This window comes from Bos grunniens, chromosome 25 (genome assembly GCF_055505025.1).
Source record: "Bos grunniens cultivar Pamir isolate PY7600 chromosome 25, Bosgru_T2T1.0, whole genome shotgun sequence".
In the NCBI taxonomy this organism is placed as follows: Eukaryota; Metazoa; Chordata; class Mammalia; order Artiodactyla; family Bovidae; genus Bos; species Bos grunniens.
Genome location: NC_141189.1, coordinates 21,609,553 through 21,630,906, shown reverse-complemented (window position 1 = coordinate 21,630,906; position 21,354 = coordinate 21,609,553). Strand labels below are relative to the sequence as shown.

Here is a 21,354-nt window from a genome sequence, read left to right as displayed (position 1 = left end):
TACCAGAACGTACTTTGTGTGGATTGTCCAGCAGCAGCATCTGAGAGATCACAGCTGGAGGCGTCAAAGGACTGAAAGCAGGAAGCTTAGAGCTGGACGCCGGCTGCAGTTTCACTCTCATCGACTATCGGGGGGAGAAATCCAACATATAACTCATGCCTAACAAATGACAGCTTTAATGAGGAAGATCTGGTGAACAGGAGAGCTTGGCCTCCACCCCACCAATGGCTGAAAGAATCTGGAAGACCCTCCCACCCCACCCATACAGAAAGTGTATCTGTAGTTGTGTGGTCAAAGGTCAGCTTCTGAGATGCAGCACATGAAGAAAGACCGCACATCCTGCACTGAATTCTAACTCTGCCTCTCACTAGCTCTGTGACTCTGGGCAAAATACTTAACCTTTCTGAACCCTGGACTGATAATTTGTAAGATAGAGGTAATGAGAGTCGATGCCCTACAAAATTACCATGAATGTTAGAAAGTGCATAGTTTGGGGTGTCCCTGGTGGCTGAGTGGTAAAGAATCCACCTGCCATTGCAGTGCCAATGCAGGGAACAACTAAGCCCATTTGCCACAACTACTGAGCCCGTGCTCTAGAGCCCCAGCTCCACAACAGGAGAAGCCACAGTAATGAGAAGCCCGAACACTGCAGCTGGAGAGCAGACCCTGCCAGCCTGGATGGAAGGGCAGTTTAGAGGAGAATGGACACGTGCGTGTGTACGGCTGAGTCCCTTCGCTGTTCACGTGAAACTAGCACAACACTATTGCGCCGCTGTACCCCAATACAAAATACACAGTTACAAGGAAGAACAGTCCCCACTTGTTGCAACTGGAGAAGGCCCGCGTGGAGCAACCAAGACCCACTACAGCCATAAATAAATTTAAAAATAATAACAAAATAAAAATAAGTAAACCTTAAAGAAAAAGAAAAGCAAATGCAGAGTTTTATTTTTGTCTGCCTTGAATCCTTCCTTTCAGGACAGGCCCCTTGCCCATTTCTTGTGAGTCTAGTTTGGCTGTTAACCTGTGGGGACTGACTTCCCTTGACAAAGGGATGTAATATCCTACTTGGCCAGAGTACCTCACATCCCGGAACACGAGTTACTGGCCCAAGGTATACTAGTAACATCAACAAGGCCGGTCCCAGCCCTTTGTTGGGTAATCCATATGCAATGCCTCATGCCAGCGGGCAGTTTATTTTGAGATAAAAAGAGTTAAAGCCCACGTAACTGCAGCTGCTGGTGGCCGTTTTCCTGCTTTGTGGAGACTGTCTGTGAGAGAACAGGCTCCAGAAGGGAAGAACAAAGTCAAGAGAGGGAAAGTGACAGGCTCTTAAGGAACTGTTTACGAACCTACCCGAATCTAGCCATCTGTGAAGATACACATTCAGGAATCCCCAGTTAACTGAGCCAACAAAATTCCCATTTTATCTTCATCTACTTTAAGTGAAGATTCTGACCTTTCCATCTCATAGATAATGTCCCCAAAAAGGACCTGATGCTCAAAAACGACAGCCTTTATTGAAGAATTCCATGGAGCGGGCCAGCTGCTAACTCACCTTTGGCACAGCCACTTGAAACATGATGTCCCAGACAGGCTGGGTGGCCGTGCTCATCATGGTCAACAGGAGCACCTGCACCTCTGGGTGGCCGGGGGCTCCAGTCTGAGAAAAGTGGAGCAGAATTCTGAATCCATTCCGGTCATACACGATAAGAGGCGGCAGGCTGCCTGGCAGAGAAGGACCCAACCAAGAGGATTAGTGCTAATGCAAACTCCCCTGAAGAGCAGCCATGCTTGAAAGAGACGTGCATCTGTCACCAAGTCCTCCTCTCCTCCACTCAGCACAGCTCCTGGGCTCAACCCTCTGCACCACCATAACCCAAGTCCTCATTAGCTCTGGCGGACTCCTGTGACATTCCAAACTGATCTCTCCCTGCCACCCGACCATGCATTACCAGTTAAAAAAAAAAAATTAAAAAATAACTTTTTTTGAGCAAGAAATGATTATGATTAAAATAACATATGGGGACTTCCCTGGTGGTCCAGTGGCTAAGAGTCCATGCTCCCAATGCGGGAGGTGTGGGTTCGATCCCTAGTCAGAGATCTAGATCTCATATGCGGCAACTTAATCAAAAGAAAAAAGATCCTGCATGCCACATGCCAAAACTAAGATCTAGAAGAGTCAAGTAAATAAATATTAAAAGATAATGTGTGAACACCACAAAAAATACAGGATATCATAAAGGATGAAACAGAAAACACCTTTACTACTCCCCAAAAGTAAGCACCGCTAACATCTGGGCCTATATCCTTCTGGTCTTTTTTGTATGACAATATACACATACAACATCTCTTATATTTAATTTGACAAAACAGTAAAGACATCAGATTTTTTCAAATTAATCAGGTCTTGGAAATACTAAAGGGATTGTCCTAATTTAGCTAAGAAATAATTTCAAAGTTAATTTGGGGGGAAAGAAGATTCATGAGACCAACTATAAGAAAAGGAGGGGGAGTAGGGCTATCTGCATGAACAAATCCTCAGGTATGGACAAAACTGCGATCCAAAATGGCAAGTAAAAGAGACCCAAACCTGAGAATTTAACACGTCAAGAGAGTATTTTTGAAAATCATTGGCTAATTCAGTAAGTGGTAGATAAATGGCTAACCATCTGGTAAAAAGTTTGATGAAGATCCTTATCTCATGTCAAATATCACTTATCAAAATGCACATTACAAATACATACTTTAACAACGAAACTGCCAAAGATTTAAAAGACTGAAAATAATCATGAGGTATGGTGGTGAGGTTATGGGCAAACGGCAAACTTTCTATAAGGAAACTTGGTAGCAAAGGTCAAAATTTTAAACCCAGCATTTCCTCTTTTATTTCCTAATGAAATAACCAGGAAAGTTTTAAAAATGGGTCTCCATTTATTGCAATGAGTTGTTGACTATAACGCTGTTTAAACAGTAAATGACTGGAAACAAATTATCCTTCAGAAAGAAGTTGAATAAATGAGTTACAGTACATGTTAGTGACACAAGTATGAATTTATGGATATAAAACAGTATATATACTATAGTACCAATTTTTTAAATATATGTAAATGGATAAGACAAGAAAATACACCAAGATATTAACAAAACTTCCATCTCTGGGTGGTAATGATACAGATGATTTTAATTTTCTGTTCTCTTCTACCTTTTCTAAAACTATATTGAACATTTTTTTGTTTTAATAATTTTAGATTTATAAAAAGTTAGGGTATATGGGGAAAGAACCTAAGAAAGAATGGAGCTCTATGTGTGTGTGTATGTGTACGTGTATACATATATATATGTATATCTGATCCATTTTGCTGTAGAGCAGAAACTAACACAACACTGTAAATCGACTATACCCCACTATACTCCAATAAAAATTACTTTTTAAAAAACTTACAAAAACATAAAAGAATTCCCATATACCTTTCACCTAGCTTATCCAAATATTAACATTATATATAACCACTGTACAATGATCAAAACTAGGAAATTAATACTTTATTAATTTATTATGTTTAAAATAGAAATTAAGAACGCAAAGGGCCCCCACTGCTGACTTTACTTGCTCTGCCTGGCTCCAAGGTCTTCTGCAATCTGAGCTCACCACACTGAGCCACAAGGGCACTCTGTGCCCCAGGAAGGGGCCCAGGCCCTAGACCTGAAGATCTCAGCTGTTTCCTGCTCACATATCAGGGTGCTGACCACAGGCAGTCACGTTATTTAGCTGGGCCTCCAGTCTCCTTCCCTTTGTAATAAGGGAGGTTAATATCTACATCTCCTGCTTTAATGAGGCTCCTTAGAGGAAGAGGCTCACCAGTCAAATCCTTCCTTTCCTTCTAATTCCAGCTCTTCTTATTTACCTCAGGTCACACTGAACATTCCCTTCCTGAATTCCAAATGAAGATCACGTCCCTGTGTGGACTCAAGAACCCTAATTAAATTCTGCTTTCCAATATGCTTCAGAGTCAACCCCATGATAGAAAACTAAGAAAAATATCAGCAAAGAGACCATGAAGCCACCTGCCTTATCCTTTGCCTGGAGGCAAGATTTTGAAGATTAAGGGCATGAAACAATGCTATGGCTTTTAATAGTAAATAAAGCAGGATATAAAACAGTATAAACCCCCATGTATCTTCCCCAGTTTAAGAGCCACTCCTATCAATCCAGAGTGGATAAAGCTGGGTGTCTAATAGAGAGGGAAAAAAGAGTGAAACTGTACTTACTGGGCTTAACAGACTCCAAAGGGACAAACACTTGGGCCAGAGGAGTGTTCTGGGAAGATGGGGAAGGAGCCAATGGGCCGGCCTCCCAGGACCAACCTGGAGAGGACTTGGTACCTGGTGGTACTTCCTTGGGGATACTTTTCTGTGGAATATAATTCCTGCAAAGAAATAATAAGATTGGAAAAACTGTAGAGAAATCTGGGAATCTGATTAGACTTTCTGAAGAACAAGGGAAAAAATAAATATAAATGTGTATGCATATGTGTGTATGTACATATTTTCAGGGTATATGAGTTTAGAAAAGTAATCTAACCCATGCCTCAATTTTATCTGCAAAATGGAGACATTTTAATGTTTATCTCATAGGGTTATAATAAGAATTAAATGAGAAAGTATATGAAGTGTATCTGTGCGCACACAATAAGAACCCAATAAACTAATTAATGTTGTCAGGCAGTCATGTTACACTGGCCACATCATTCATACTTCATGATTTTGTCCCTTTGGAACACAAATCAAAAACAATTTTGGAAAACCTAAGTCCAGACAGAAGTGACCCACCAAAATTAGAATGTCAAGCGGTTATAAAGAGCAAACTAGGAAGAAATCTGTTAGATATAAATAAGAATGACCTCCCAGCACAGCTCCATCTCAACCCAGTTCGGAGGTCTCCACCAGGGACACAGGCTCTCAGGGAGCTGTCTGGGGAGGGCAAAGTGCTCCAGCCTTGCCAGAGGCAAAGGGACAGGATCTATGAAAATGTGTTTACATTCATACCTTAGAGCAACTCTATTTATATAAATCTGTACTACAGAAACTGTTCAGGTGCCTCCACACTGCAAGTTACGTAAATATCCCCAAGAGGGAAATGACGAAGTATACATTATATGTATATGAATTATTATTCAACTATCAGAATGAAGCCAATTTACATGAATGATGAAAATGTATCAAAGATGTGTGATATAAAAAACCACAGTGGGGTTTCCCTCGTGGCTCAGTGGTAAAGAATCTACCTGCCTTCACGCCCTAGGGCCCCTGCTCTGCAATAAGAGAGGCCACCACAAGAAGCCTGTGCCCCGCAGCTAGAGAGGAGCCCGCGCTGGCTGCAACCAGAGAAAAACCAGAGCAGCAACCAAGACCCAGCACAGCCAAACGTAAAATTATTTTTAAAAAGTTAAAAAAAACCCATAGCATGGCACAACCTGTAAATTATAACCTCCCTTGTGTAAAACAAGCCACATATTACTATATGTGCAGGATAAAAGCAAAGAAGGCGCATTCAACCTCGTGTTTAGGGAACGGTATTTAGGATTTTCTATATGATCTATTTCTCTAGCGATCAAACATCGCTGCAAACTAGTGAAATCAAGAAAACAGAAAACCAACCTATAAAGACCAAAAACATCATCATCAGCTACCGCTGATGTTACTCCTGAAACCGCTTTCCAGGGGTCCTGGCCTTTGGCATGTGTCCTCCTGACTCGGGGTGGATGGGGACTTAAAGGGGCGGCACACAGGGCAGCCCTCAGGGAGAGCGGCAGCCCGGCCAATGGCACACAGGAGCAACACTTCTCGGCTGCCTGCCCACAAGACTCACAGAGATCCCGGAGGCAGCTGTGGGGAGAGGAGGTCCAGCAAGTTCCTTTCTGCAGAAGGGCTCTGAGCACCGCCAGCTGGCAGCGCACTGGTGGTGGGGTTCTTCTTTTCCTGACAGCAATTCTGACCTGCAACCTGTCAAACCAGGAATGGCTGAAGTAAGGCCAGCATATGAATGACTGTGAGCCGTGGTGACACCAGGGCACAGCTCTCCTGACCCCAAAGCCACCGCAGAGCAGGCTAACCACGTCTCCTAGGGCAGGTGGAGAAAGGGCGAGAGGGCCTGACTCCTGAGCAGACCTTTGGTAAGCAAGAGTCTGGATACAACGGAAGAGGGCAGGGACAGAAGAAGAGCAAAAACACGTCTCCCTCCAGGGGTTTAAGCCAGACAGTGGAAGTGAGGGAGAGGCTCTGGACCTCCGAGTCCACAAGAGCCACCAGGCTATGCTGTCCCCCTCCCCCCTCCCCGGGGCAGTGCCGCCTTCATGAAGGCAGGTTTGAGGGACCTCCCCTCTCCTCTCCAGCCCCCAGAAAGAGCCTCCTTACCTTGCTTGTAGCTGGGGCATCACTGATTCCTGCAAGGAAGGAACACCGTGGAGGTGCACATCAGTAACTCTACCTGATACAAGCTGGAGACTAAGGCCATCCTTTCTAGAGCACTCAGAAAGCCGAGACAAAGCAAATTACCGGAACTCACTCAACTCACTCATGGCAAATCTGAGACTGGGTACAAGGAAGATCTCTCTGAACTTCCCAGTATAACCCAATTCTTTCTAAAAACAGGCACACACTCCCCAAGGGGAATGGGCTTACTCTCCCCCTGGGAGTCAGGACCACGCTGTGCCAGCTCCCCCCAGACACCACCCTTACCTAAGGCTGCCAGGTCCTGATGCAGTAAAGATGGCGTCACAGCCCCAGCCTGCTCAGACCCGCTGTCCTCCAAGTCAATCAGGGGGCAGTTCTTCACGCAGCCTGTTGGATTCTGAAAGACTAGAAAACAGACAGGAAAATAAATATGAGTGAAAGCTCCACTTCCCTCAGGCCTCCTCCCAATCAAAAGACATCATACCCTCTTAGCACACCCCTGAAGAACCCTCCACTGCCGTTGATTGGCTTGACTCACAGCCTTGAGTGGCATCTGAAATACGAGGCAGCCAGAGGAACTGCCTTCCCATCCCTGCCATCACAGAATCCTCTTACAGTCCATCCAACCAGGACAAGAGCAGAGCGGATTGCTCCATCTCAGAGGCCTTTGAGGTTCTGATCACGCTTATCAGAATCATCTCACGTGCTTGATAAAAATTTGGGGTCCAGCTCCAGGTAATCTAGGTCCAAAAAGGTCTAAGAATCTGCATTTCAAGCACTATTTTAGACCGATTCTGATTTAGCTAGCCCTGCACTAGGAACCACTGATGGTCAATCTTCTTTGGTGCGTAGCTCCCCTAAGTAAGCACTCACAAGAGGCACAATCTGAATCTGGCCCCAGAAGAGCCACCACACACTTCTGTTTACAAGCTAGTTGCTGCCCAGCAGTTGATGTGTGATGACACATGGGGGCAGAGTCTGGCTGCATAAAACCAATTCTCAAGGGAAAGGGAAAAGAGGGTGTGTGCTCTCATTTCTACACCATAACCCAGAATGTTCTGAGGAGTCAGTTCTTTCCCGGGATTTGCAGGCTACCCCAAGCAGAGGGTGGAAGATGCTCTCTGCACATACCTCTGGACACAGGTATGTCTCCCACAGAGCTGGCCACTGTGTTCCCAAAGGTGACACGGCCCTCCATCACCTGTTTGTACAGCAGAACTCCCTGTGTGAGGAGGTCATTTGCCTGGAGAATCTCCGCTGAAGAACAAGAGAAAAATCAGAATCCCCCGTTTAGCAACCAACATTCTCAGTCTTTTTTAAGCCATCCACAAAGCAGCAACCACACAGCTCTACCAGGTTCAGTATGACCATGCCTCCTGCCCCCAGGTCACGAGACCAGGCCCCTGGCAGACCCAGTCACTCAAGTGCTGAACCTCAACATTTCCTTCTCAGGTTGGAGGAGGAACCAAATCTTTTCACTTTCTTGGTCTGTACTGCCCAGTATGACAGCCAACACTTGAAGTATGGTCCTTTTAAGTGAGGAACTAAATCTTTAACTTAGTTTTAATTTAAAATTTAAACTTAAAGCTTTTTCATCAATGTGGATGCAAATATTAAAAGACATTTCTGGGACTTTATTCAGTCATTGGAAAGTGTGTAAGGAACAATTTGGTACATGAATCTACATTTTCACCTGTAAATTTCATAAAATCTAAATACAGATCAAGCATTCCTGATGGAAATTGAACATTCAAATTGAAATATCCAGATAAACAATGCAGTGGATTTCAAAAATCTCAAGGGTATCTCATGGTCTGGTTTACCTGTAAGAAAGGATCTCCTGGGAGAGAGAATAGCAACAGGGGCAGGGGCTGTATGTAACACTGCAGGCCACCATGCTAGGAGAAGCCTTCAAGAGCAACCAACTATTAATTTCCTGTCAGTTTTTAAACTGAATAGAAGTGAACAAACAAGAGGTTGAATGTATTTGGCATGTGCAAGGTGTTTTAAATTTCATTCATTTTGACTTCACTGCCACCAGAGAAAATAACAGGCTTAGAATACCTACATCACAAAAAACCCCCAGAAAACCAGACACCATGGGCCTCATAACATCACCTATGATGTATTCTTGTTCCTCCCCCACACACCCTCATTTGAATCTGAATCTGAACAAGATTCCTGATTCAATTTATAAGAAATCAAGAATTTCAGAAATATCAGGAATGGAGAAACATTAAACACCAAGGGAGATGCCATCAGAAAAGTGAGACCAAGAAAAACAAGTCAAAGGACATGTTTTTCATGCATGAAATTAAAAAAAAAAAAAGCAAACAAACAGGAGGCTACCACTGAAAGAGACTTAAATACCAAGCATGGTTTTCCTTTCTGGTTCTGATTTATAACAGACTTTAAAAAAGAAAAAAAAGGGTCAGCAAGAGATGAATAGACAGAGAAATGCCCAGGAAATCTGAACGCTGATAGATTACTCCAAAATGTTTGGAATTTGCTTAAAAACAGAACTGGGGGTGTGGGGAGGGGGAGGACAAAGGGACAGTGCAGTACAGGTAAAACAAGATCAAGACTGACTGTGAGCTGGCAATTGTGAACAGAAGGTGAAGAGGACACGGACACAGAATCCCTTTTACATGTTTTGAGATCTTCCAGAAAATAAAAAGCTTTAGCCATTTCTATACTTGTGCACAGGATTTAAGTTCTCCCATGTGCCCTTCACTCCACATTGGCCACGTCGCTGAGCTCCCCAACCCAGCCCCTGAAGGCACTCTGGGTGTGAAACCTCCCAGACATGCCTCTCGCAGCTGCTTCTCAGATCTCTCAGAGGTCTAGTCTTTCTGCAAGTCTTCAGTGGGAACTGCTCTTCCTTCTATCCCCTTCACACCCAACTCAGATGGTAAACCTCCACCCTTTTCTATGTTTGCAGGCCTGCTGCTCATTTCTTGTTCAAGCCCAGATTCCTCTGAAAATTGCAAGAATCAACTCAATCAATGCCATCCGCAAGCGCAACCACTGGAACACCTAGAAGCCACCATCGAGTTTGTGTGTCAGCAGCACAGAGGAAGCCCCACGGCAGGCAGAGAGCCCCACGCGGGTCCTACACTCTGGGCTGTGTGCTGCCTATGCCTGGAGAATAAGACCGTACCGAGCGCCTCATCGTCGTCAGTGGTGTCACTCGCCAGCCGGAACAGGGTGGGCCGCAGCTTTTCACACCTCTCATACACGACCTAGAAAATAGTTTGTTACATAAAATTCTCAGTAAGTGTGCTATAAAAAAAGAAAGATCTCAAGATGTGTAAATGTGGAGAAATGGGAACTCTGAAACACTGCTGTCTCAAACATAAAATGATACAACCACTCTGGCACTTTTTAAAAAGTTGACTATACACCCAGTCTATGACCTAGCAATCCCACACTGAGGTGTTTACCCAAGAGAAAGGAAAATACATGTTCACACAAAACGGTCCTGAACACAAGTGTTCAGAGCAGCTTATTTCATAATCACCTGAAGCTGCAAGCAACCCAAATATCCATCAACAGACAAATGGATATGCATGTTGTGGTACATGCGCACCACAGTTTCTCCAAAGCAGAGAAGCCTAACCTACGCCCAGAAAAGGCAGGGGTGGAATACTGCATCATTCCATTTATATAAGAGTCTAAGAAATGTAACTTGATCAGCAGTCTTTCTCAGTCGTGTCCAACTCTTTGCAGCCCCACAGACTGTGGCCTGCCTGGTTCTACTGTCCATGGAATTTTCCAGGCAAGAAGACTGGAGTGGGTTGCCACTTCCTCCTCGAGGGAATCTTCCCGACCTAGGGATGGAACATGTGTCCCCTGTGTCTCTTGCACTGGTAGGTGGATTCTTCACCACTAGTGCCACCTGGGAAGCCCCAAACTAACTAGAAGGGAAAACACGAATCAGTGGTTGCTTGGGAGAGAGGCGGAACAAGAGGAGGAGAATGAGACAGTTTGAGGGGGTGGGAACATGCTTGTTATTTTGACTGTGTGAGGCCTTCTTGAAATCTGTGCATACTCTTAGGATGTCAGTCATCCTGAGTCCCTCCTGCCTTTGTTTTTGAAAGGAGCACCTACCTGCAAGGCCGCCTGGTCTGGCGGGGCCTGTCCCGGCTTGCGGTATGTGCTCAGCATCTCCTGCAGCACCTTCACGTGGCTCCGAACTTCCTCCACAGCACTGACCCTCCTGGACACCTTCTCCGATTTTTCTTGTTCCTTTCGGAAGAAAGACGATGAAGTGAGGACAGATGCTCTGGATAAAGCTTGAATGTGCGCCGGAGAGGCGTGCTGTGCTGTGCAGAGCTCAAGGAAGCCACCAAAACACTAAGTGGGTGGAGTGTTCACTCAGCGGGCAAGAAGATGCTCAAGGTCTGGAATTCCTGGGACAGACAAGGGGGAGCATGTGTCCACTGTATCACCAGCCTCTATCCCTCTGGAAAGGACAATCCCACACCTGGATTCCCACACCAACACTGGTCATTGAGACAGAAACTAGGGTCTGTGAAATGCTTTGAGCTCTTGGACAGAAATACTTGGAAGCACATAGAAGTTTCTGCTTCCAGGCACCACCTTGCCCTTCAGGGAGCTCACAGCTGTTCCCTGGTTCAGGGTTAGGCAGCTGTCTCTTCTTCCAGCTAACTGTGCCCCCCACCCTCAATCACACACACACATATACTGTCCCTGCTGCCAAGTTGGTTCAGTCATGTCCGACTCTTTGCAACCCCATAGACTGTAGCCCACCAGGCTCCTGTCCATGGGACTCGCCAGGCAAGAATATTGGAGTGGGTTCCCATGCCCTCCTCCAGGGGATCTCCCTACATTGTCCAGCCCCTGTCAAATGCTGGTTCTGCAGAACCCCCTGGAAAATGCCCACCTCCTTGACCAAATTCTTGATCAGCCGGTTTGCAGCCTGAAGATCCTCAGGATGGTTGCTTTTCAGAAGCCTTGTCAGAAGCTGGAAAGGGAACACGACTCAGTGAAACTAATTCCCTGCGTCAAGTGGCCCAGAGCAATAGCACCAGCAACAGCAGAATTACCCGTCACAACAGCTCGCACATTTAAATGCATTACCTTACCAAATCCTCACAATGACGCAATGATTTAATGATCGTGACCATCGTGACATTCCCCACAGAACACTGGTGTTTCAAAGGGGAATGGAGATGGATGTCGCAGGAGACATCTGGCCAAGTCTGGAGACATCATCGGTGGTCACAACTGGGGGCAGTACTGACACCCAGCGGGTAGAGGTCAGGGGACACCTGTACCCCACCTCACAGCGCATGACAGCCCCCAACAAGGAGTTAACTGGCCCAAGATGTCAACAGTACTGAGGCAGGCTTAGACCACATACTCTGATGTGAGAGACCTCGGGAATCTCGTCCACTTTGTTCCCAATGCCTAGCGGAATGCCTGACATGTGGAGTGAGTCACTCTTCATTGGATAGATGGCAGGAAAGATGGAGAGCCATCTTTCTGAGCACCACAGTGTCTAAGCAGCTGGCCCAAGCTGACACCAGACTGACTTTCTCAGGAGTCCACGCCACACCTCCTCCCCTGCTCCTCCTGAGGACCCCACAGGAGGAGCCAGAGGGAAAGCTGCCCAGAGCCCAGCACAGCTCTGCTCATCCTGCCCACAGTCAGCACCCAGATCCAAGGGAGGAGGACAGCTGACAGACGCGGCTGGAAGGCAGAGGGCACCAGAAGAGACCCATCCTCGGACTGGAGTCTTCCTGGTCCTACACTCACCAGACCTCTTGAGTGACCGAGAACAGTACTGACCAAAAGCACTGCCACCTTTTGGAGGCACCCTGGAGTTATCCCCGCGTCGTGGCCTAGGTCTGGACCACCTCGCTTTCCCCTCCCCTCTCCTTAATGATGTCTGAGGAGCAGCAATACTAGAGGCAGGAACGCAAGGAAAACGGGAGAGATCAGGCTTACTGATGCTTTCTCTTTTGATCTGAGCCAACGTGCAACCCATGCTTTCCTCCCCACTCCCCTTCCCCAAACACCGCACACACTCTGGATACGACTGACCCCCCAAACTACCCACTAGGGTTGGCCTTTCGTACGTTCTTTCCCTTGGGAACACCGAGCAGATAAGGTGGAAGACCCAAAGAATAGGTCACTTATTTGACCTCTCCATGAAAACGACATACAGACCCTACAACACCTCTCTCTGCTCCAGAGAGAACTCACCCCACCTCCCCACATGCCAGTTCTGATCAGAGGGTACTGGAGGGGAGTCCCTCAAAGAAGAGGTCGGCTCAGACTCCAGGTTGGCCTCCACGGTCAGGGAGAAGCTCCTTACCTTTGACTTTTCTTCATCAGCATCAAAGATGGAGCTCTTGGGCCAGGGAGAAGGTGGGGGCAAGATTTTATCCACTGGAAGTTTAGGGTCTTGCTTTATGATTCCTAAAAAAATGCAATTCATGGATATGCTGATACAAATACCTGCTGACTTCAGCAGGATCCAGTACAAAGTCCAGAAACTCCTGGTTCCTGATCTCCCACCAGGAAGACACTGTCAGCGACCTTAAAGGGAAACACCCAGGGCGTGATCAAGGCTCTGCATCCTCCCTTGGGAGAATCGCAAGCTGGGGATGGTCAGAGCCAACTAAATCAGAGCACAGGCAGACCCTAAGACTAGCAATCTACGGTCCCTACACTATATAAATACTGACGATTTTATGCAGGTACACAACCTCTCTGCTGCTGCTGCTGCTAAGTTGCTTCAGTCGTGTCTGACTGTGCAACCCCATGGACTGCAGCCTACCAGGCTCCTCCATCCATGGGGTTTTCCAGGCAAGAGTACTGGAGTACGTTGCCATTGCCTTCTCAGACACAACCTCTCAGGGCCCAGAAACGAGTGTAGGATCTTTGATACTCATAAAAATACTGAGTGCATGTGACGGGGGGAAAAAATAGCCCTCCTAAATCCGGTTCCTCCCACAAAGCCTGAGAGAAAAGGAACGTGGACTCCCAGCTTCGACACAGGACACACTCTGGAGCTCGCTTCACAAGAGGAACAGGCTCATTCTCCAAAGGCCTCACAAAAAGAGAATGGGAAAGGCCCGATGGCCCACCGAAATCCATCTCTCCCCAGGGAGAAGCCTCACACTGCCGGGGGAAGGACAACACACCTGCGGTCCTTAGAAGAGTGGTGAAACCTAAGGCAGCTGGAAGAAAAGAATGGAAAAGCCTGCACCCCTGGGTGCAATGTGCAAACGTGTCCTGGCCCCAGCCCGAGATGGGGTGGAACAGGATCACAAACAGGTCCCTCCAAGACCAGGGACACGTGCCTTCCTAAGACCGAGGCTTAATCAGAACAGAACCACCACTAGCGCCAGGCGAAGGGCATCGGGGAACAAGTAATAAAGGTCTACTGTCAGGACAGGCAGTGGAATAAGAACTCTTCTGAGATGTAGAGCAAGAGGAAGACCCAAAGCTGAGAGCAGAGTTGATACTGCGAGAAACTCTCTAGGCCATCAGCCCCCACCTCAAACACGAGCCAACACCAGAGGAATCTGAAACCTGGTATAGTAAGGGTAACTACAGCAACAACCATCTCAAACCCAGCTCAACTCCTGCTGAATTCTTTACCAGCTGAGCAACAAGGGAAGCCCAAGGACACTGGAGTGGGTAGACTATCCTTCTCCAGCAGATTTTCCTGACCCAGGAATCAAACTGGGATCTCCTGCACTGAAGGCGGATTCTTTACCAACTGAGCTATCAGGGAAGCCCCAATTCCTGCTAACCAGAAGGAAAGGTCTGCCCACTTTCAGGGACTGAAATTACTTGCTTCAGCCTCGATTACTGTGTCTACTGGACACAAGATCTCCAGCTTTCACCCAAAAATGACAAACTGTACAGAAAAGCAAGAAGGAACAATCACTGTGGGAAGGGAAGGCAGCGCAGTCAGACCTTGTTTCTTTAGCATCTGATAAGCATCTCGGATCTTGATGTCCTCTGGAAACCAGACTGTCCAACTGAAGAGTATTTCAATGATTCTTCCCTTAACTTTTTCTGTAGTCCAGGAGCCTAGGTACTAAAGATAAAAAGGAAAGGGAATTACTGAGCTGAAGGGCCTTAGTGAGACAGAAGAAAGGGCTAGAGGTCATAACGTTCAAAGAATGACACAGATGTTGAGGATACAACAGAAACTAGTCAGAACCAAATAGGTGCAAGATGGTGGTGCGATTCGATTTCTAGTAGACCTTGAACCTCATTACACACTCACTGCAATACATCAGCTAAAGACACACACAGCCATGACAGTCCCAAGCCTGACCATGAAAGGCCAAAAAGAGAATAGTGGCCCAATTCCTGGAAATCTCCACCCCGTCTTTCATAAAATAGTAGGACTAATCCTCCCACTTGTTACCCTATGAAATTACTGAGGCCACAAAAACTAACACCCCATATTTCAGGGCCCCTCTCATCTTCTGACACAGCCTACATTCTATCTATGGAATGTATCTCTCTACAAACAAATCTGTTTTCTCACTTAGTTCTCAGGACAGAGCCCCCTTGCCTGCCCACTTGAACCCTCACAAGCATTCTGTATTAATAAATCTACTTATGTATATTCTGCCTCTTGCTGAATCCCTTCTGTGCTGAGACATAAAGAACCTGAGCTTCACAATGTCATGTGGCAGCTCGGATGAGAGTGGGGTTTCGGGGGAGAATGGACGCATGTATATGTATAGCTGAGTCCCTTTGCTATTCACCTGAGACTATCACAACATTGTTAATTGGGTATACCTCAATACAAAATGTTTTAGGTGTTAATTAAAAAATTAAAACAAAACAAAACAAAAAGAACCTGAGCTTCAGTAAGTCCTGATTTTAATTAAAACAGGGGGGACTTCTTTGGTGGTCCGGCAGCTACGACTCCATGCTCCCAGTGCAAGGGGCCTGAGTCTGATCCCTAGGCAGGGACTAGATTCCACATGCTGCAACTAAGACCTGGTGCAGTCAAATTTAAAAATAAAAAAAAAAGAGAGAGAGATAGTGGGTTTTAATCCCAGCCCACAGGTTCAAGTCTCAATCTAAGTTTTGGCTGGGTTCAAATCCCATCTGAGTTGGGCAGTTTCCTTAGTAGACTGCCCAGCCCACAGGATCACTGAAGAGATGGCAGCTGAGAAGCAAGCTGCTCAAGGCTGGTTGAGAGGGCAGGCACAGCGAGAGGACAAATCATCTGGCACCCGAGCCCAGCACTCTCTGAGTTTCAAGGAGTCAACCTCCAAAGCCACGAAAATTCAATCCCACCATGTACTGGCCTAGGTTAGAGCCACTGGGGGCACTCATTTTTTTGGAGTGTAGAATAAAAATATATTGGGAACGAAAATAAGGTAAAGTGAAAGGAATTGCTGAAACTCAAATGTTTTGAATCATTATTTCTTAAAAGATCCTCTTTTAACCCTGGTGGTCCAGTGGTTAAGAATCAGCCTGCCAATGCAGGGACACAGGTTTGATCCCTGCTCGGGGAAGATCCCACATACCATGGGGCAACTAAGCCTGTGAGCCGCCAATGACTGAGCTCACACGATGCAACTTCTGAAGTCTGTGCGCCCTAGGGCCCGTGGTCCGCAACGAGAGAAGCCCCACAGGGAGACGTGCACACACTGCAAGTAGAGAGGAGCCCCTGCTTGCCGCAACCAAGACACAGCATGGTCAAAAATCAATACTACTACTAAAAGATCCTCTTAAAATAAATAAAAGGATTTATTAATCCTCATAAATAAAAGAATTTTGGAAATTATATATATAATATATATGTGATAGATATAATTTCCAAAATATTTGACCTTTCTCCTCAGTTCCTCCTGGCACAGAACTTCAAAGACCTTTGGAATTTCCTAAGTGATAGGAAGTGAAGTGAAGTGAAGTTGCTCAGTCGTGTTCGACTCTTTGCGACCCCATGGACTGTAGCCTACCAGGCTCCTCTGTCCACGGGATTTTCCAGGCAACCGTACTGGAGTGGATTGCCATTTCCTCCTCTAGGGGATCTTCCCGACCCAGGGATCGAACCCGGGTCTCCCACATTGTAGACAGATGCTTAACCGTCTGAGCCACCACGGAAGTCCCAAGTGATAGGAAGGTCTTTGTTATTTACAAGTCCTCCCCAGGGACCATACCCAAGTTTATGCTGAACATTCCTGGTGGACACCTGGCTTCAAGGGAGGGGCTGACCATGTGATCAGAGGATTGGAACTATGTATCTCATTTATACCCTTTAAAATAAAAGGATATTATTAAGTATAGTGCTTTTCTGTGTTCTGTGAATCTTTCTATCCACTGAATTAGGCAACCTGGCAGAGGGGGTCAAAGGAACCTCTGAACTAGTAGCTGGTCGGGCAGAAGTGCAAGTAGCCTGGGGATCCCCGAGACTCATGACGGGTGTCTGAAGTGGACGTAGTCTAGGTAGGACTGAGCTCTTAACCTGTAAGGTTTTAGGGACACCCACCGTGAGTGGCACAGAGAAGGGCCAGGCCCTGGGCGCTCACCTTTGGGGACAGCACTTTGATGAGCTCGTTCAGGAAGCGGAACTTGGCCACCTCGTTGTGGAACTTCTCCCCACAGTGGTTCACACACGTCTCCAGCACCTGCACAGACAAAGGACCCCCATGAGAAGGTGAAGCCATTGGCCCCATAGCTCGTCCCAAACCTGGTAAGTATTGGTTGGAACCATGGCTCAAGGCTGAGGTCACTAAAGTTTGGGAGAAAGGATGAGACTTTCAGACTAAGTAAAAAAGCATTTGTTTGCTCTTGTTGTAACTGACAGGTTTGTGTCCAGGAAACCACTCGGTGGGGGACTTTGAGGTCACCCCACCTTTTATGGAGACCCTCTGGGCAGGTGAAACTGGTCAGAGAATCACTTCCTTCTTTCTCCTCAGAGGCAGAAATCATACATGGAATACCCAAAAACTATCAAACCTGCTGGCATTCAAGTGACAAATTGAGCCCGTAAACGTTTTCTTTGGTCCACACCATTAACATTTCAAATCAGTCACTGATACTGAAAAATCCTGAGACTTCATCTGGATTTCCAGTTTCTCTTAAACAGGAAGTTCTAGCAACACTCGGCCCAAACTCATCCCTGGCAATAGCCAGCAGGTCCTGCTGTGCAGCTGCCCTCTTTAGACTGGACGTGGTCTCTCTGGTTCCTCCCGTAGATGGCTCACTCACTTATGCTACCAGTCTGGCCCTGTGGGCACTTGACCTTGCCAGCCCTGGTCTAACAAGGGCAAGAGGAAATAAAGCCTTCCTTTCCTTCCTGCAAGGCAGGCTCAATGCTACTCTGCAGGAACAGATCTACAATGGGGCAATCTGAGCCCAGAACTCCCTCTAGCCTGCCTTCTGAAGGCCAGGGAAGGTGTTTCCCACACTGAAATGCTAGCCTTGGGACAGGCTAAGGGGCAAGGGGCAAGACAAACTCACTGTTAAGGCATAAAGAGCTTCTTTCTCTTGTGGAGACTGGATCTTGTGGGCCAGCAGCCAGGGCGCATAGGTTGAGCTAAGGGAAAACAAAGACTCTGGGCGGAGAGGAACACACCAACCGGTCTGGCTGAGCATGCTCGGTCAAGTTCCCTCTCCCCCAGGAGCTTGGGTCCCAGAGCAGAGGTAGGATGTGACTGCACACGACCATGCACGAGCCCCCGAAGGAGGTCGGCTCCCAGCTGCCCCCACATCTCACAGCTACGCTTTCAGAACACACCATCCTCTCCCCAGTCCACCCACCCTTACAGCTCCCAGACCTGTATGTAACTTGGTCTAGAGCAGCACAGACCTTATTTGTTATTTGAGAACTATTCAGTCAACCCTGGAGCACAAAATGTGATCAAACTTCTTGTTCCTTTCAAAATGAATATTCAGCAACATGGAGATGAAATATCTGGATAACTGACTCATTCCTCAAGTTCCCATCCAGGGGACTTCCCTGGCGGTCCAGTGTGGAAGACACCACACCGCCACTGCAGGAGGCAGTCTGATACCTGGTTGGGGAACTGAGATCCTGCAGACCGTGCTTCACGGCCAAAGAACAGGCGGGGAAGAAAGTTCCCATTCAGACACTTCAGAAATCAAATTCAATGAAATCTTAACCTCTCTTCCTCTGCTTTTTCTTAAAAAAAGACTGTATTTAAATTAGCTCAACAAGCTTCCCTGGTGGCTCAGTAGTAAAGAATTCGCCTGCAATGCAGGAGCTGCTGCTGCTGCTAAGTTACTTCAGTCGTGTCCGACTCTGTGTGACCCCATAGATGGCAGCCCACCAGGCTCCCCTATCCCTGGAATTCTCCAGGCAAGAACACTGGAGTAGGTTGCCATTTCCTTCTTCAATGCATGAAAGGAAAAGTGAAGTCGCTCTGTCATGTCCGACTCTTCGTGACCCCATGGAACGCAGCCCACCAGGCTCCTCCGTCCATGGGATTCTCCAGGCAAGAGTACTGGAGTGGGGTGCCAATGCAGGAGACATAAGTTTCATCTGTGGGTTGGGAAGATCCCCTGGAGAAAAAAATGGCAATCCCCTCCAGTATTCTTGCCCGGGAAATCCTATAGACAGAGGAGCCTGGTGGGCTACATGGGGTTGAAAAAGAGTCAGACCCAACTTAGTGACTAAACAACAACAACAAAAGCATCTGCTGCGGCTCTGAAATGGACATTCAGCAACATGCTGCTAAATATAGTATAATCTGCAAATAAAAAAAATTATTTTAAGAACACACTGATCTTTCACATTACTATGTACCCTAGTTACATTCTATCCCTAACATTCAGAGAGCTCCTCAGCAGTAGTGTTTCATAAAAATTAGTTAAAAATTTTAAAATAATTGCCAGTTACAAACTTTTTTAAGAAAACTACATGAATTTGCTATTTCTAGAAAAATAACATACTCAGTAGATCATGGAGGGAGGAAAAAAAGGAAACAAAGCCTAAGCTACGTAAAACAATCCTGAGAAACACAGGCAGGCACGCATAATCTGAGGTGCCTATGTAAGTCGGACATGTGTGTGGCATCACCTTACCCGTTGGGATCAGTGTTCACTTGGTCACAGAAATTCTGGATAGCTGACCAATCCTGTTCTGACATGCTTGGGTCTGTGGCTTTATCTGTCAAGGAAATAAAAAGTAGAACTGAAGTATAATAAACGGAAACATACACACCACTCCACATCTCCACCCCTCAAAACAGGACAACAGCCAAGGACTGAGTGTATCACACCTCCTGAGGATGGGACGCAGCACGCAGACAGCCGGCAGGGTTGGGGGTCGACCGTACTCATCACTCAGGCACGGGTATGGCCCGTGACTCAGGGACTGCTGACTGCATGAACAAGCAACCTGGTTAACCAGGTACTACCCTGAAAGGGGCTCCATCTCCAGTGCAGGGGTTGGCTTATGCGCACCTTCTTCATGCCCGTGCCGACCCCCCACTGTGGGGGGTGCAACAAGGATGGGTACAGGCCAGCATCTATGCATAGGCCACAACCTGCAAGCTTCTTTTTTATTTTTTATTTTCATTTTTTTGGCTGCACTGGGCTTTCTCAAGTTGCAGCTTGTGGGCTTGGTTGCTCCACGGCATGTGGAATCTTTCTGGAGCAAGGATTGAACTCAAGTTCCCTGTACTGGCAGGCGGATTCTTAACCGCTGGACCACCAGGGACCACCAAGAACCCGGAAGCTTCTCAGCCATGTGACAGGAAGACCAGAACTTACAGTGAAGTTCTGAACAGCTCCCATTATGTCCCCCAAGTACCAGGCCAAAACCTGAGCCTCCGCTTACTGAAATCCTCTGTCCCACCTAAGCAGCTTCTCCACGTCAGTAGCTTATGCTGTCTAACAAGAGGACCTCCCTGCCGTCACTCCTCAGAATGCCATTTCTCTCTGCTACCATACACATATGCCCAAGGAACCCAGGTCCAGTCACACTAGGGCCTCCCCACCGGAACATTCGTATTTGTATGTAATCTGAGGACATGCGGCATGAAGGGAACCAGGGCACAGCCCAGAGCAGGAAACACTTGGAGAAAGGGGGCTTGTCAGAAGGCCTAATGTGAGCCCACGCTCCACTGAGGGGTGGGGCAATCCCTGACTTCCTGCAATCTTTGTGGACTCTTTCCTGGTGCTAGATGGTAGCAGCTTCTTCCCCTCCCACTGCTGCTGCCTAGAATCCCTGTCCCAGCAAGGATGACCATTCCACAGGCCTGGCCTTTCAACTGAAACAAGCCACATTCTCATAAAGTAGTTGCCGAGACTGTCTTTGTCCTGCTCTTTCATAACATTTCCCCTACTGCCCTCTGTCCAGCTTATCCTGGACTATCCGCCTCTCCAATGAAACTTTTTACTGGTCCTGACAGACAAGCTCTTTCAAACTCTGCAAGTAATTCTTATGGTCATACTTCTGACACTACTCCTTTGGCTTGAATGTCCGCTTCTCTCTTCTCTATCCATTCTCAAGGTCATTCTGAATTTCCATCTGCTGCCAAAAGCCTCCTCCACTGCTCCAGCTCCAACTAATTCTTCTCCCTTCTGATTACTTAAGAGTCTACAGGGGCTTTCCTGGTGGTCCAGTGGTTAACAATCCACCTCCCAGTGCAGGGGAAACAGGTTCGGTCCCTGGTCCAGGAAGATCCCACGTGCTGCCAAGCAACTAAGCCTGTGCAACTAAGCCTTAGCAACTACTGAGCCTGTGCTCTAGAGCCCAGGAACCACAACTACTGAAGCCCACGTACTTAAAGCCTGTTCTCTGCAACGAGAGAAGTCACCGCAATGAGAAGTCTGTGCGCTGCAACTGAAGAGTAGCCCCCACTCACCGCAACTGGTCAAAGTGCTCATGTAGCAATGAAGACCCAGCGAAGCCAAAAA

The 21,354-nt window shown here is 47.0% G+C and overlaps 1 protein-coding gene across 2 annotated transcripts in view; it reads right to left on the bottom strand.

The window, feature by feature from the left end:
• GGA2 (golgi associated, gamma adaptin ear containing, ARF binding protein 2) overlaps positions 1-21,354 on the bottom strand; it is a 41,226-nt gene that overhangs the window by 1,592 nt on the left and 18,280 nt on the right. For both annotated transcript variants that reach the window (XM_086375321.1, XM_086375320.1), the window contains exons 2-16: positions 19,516-19,600; positions 17,932-18,007; positions 16,998-17,096; positions 14,413-14,536; positions 12,800-12,903; positions 11,363-11,443; positions 10,567-10,704; positions 9,617-9,698; positions 7,588-7,713; positions 6,742-6,861; positions 6,418-6,446; positions 5,873-6,006; positions 4,273-4,430; positions 1,559-1,728; positions 14-124 (exon numbers count right to left, since the gene is read on the bottom strand). In XM_086375321.1, the coding sequence (XP_086231447.1) occupies positions 14-124; positions 1,559-1,728; positions 4,273-4,430; positions 5,873-6,006; positions 6,418-6,446; positions 6,742-6,861; positions 7,588-7,713; positions 9,617-9,698; positions 10,567-10,704; positions 11,363-11,443; positions 12,800-12,903; positions 14,413-14,536; positions 16,998-17,096; positions 17,932-18,007; positions 19,516-19,580 (1,617 nt within the window). In that variant the 5' untranslated portion in view covers positions 19,581-19,600. The remainder of the gene's footprint in view (positions 1-13; positions 125-1,558; positions 1,729-4,272; positions 4,431-5,872; positions 6,007-6,417; positions 6,447-6,741; positions 6,862-7,587; positions 7,714-9,616; positions 9,699-10,566; positions 10,705-11,362; positions 11,444-12,799; positions 12,904-14,412; positions 14,537-16,997; positions 17,097-17,931; positions 18,008-19,515; positions 19,601-21,354) is intronic.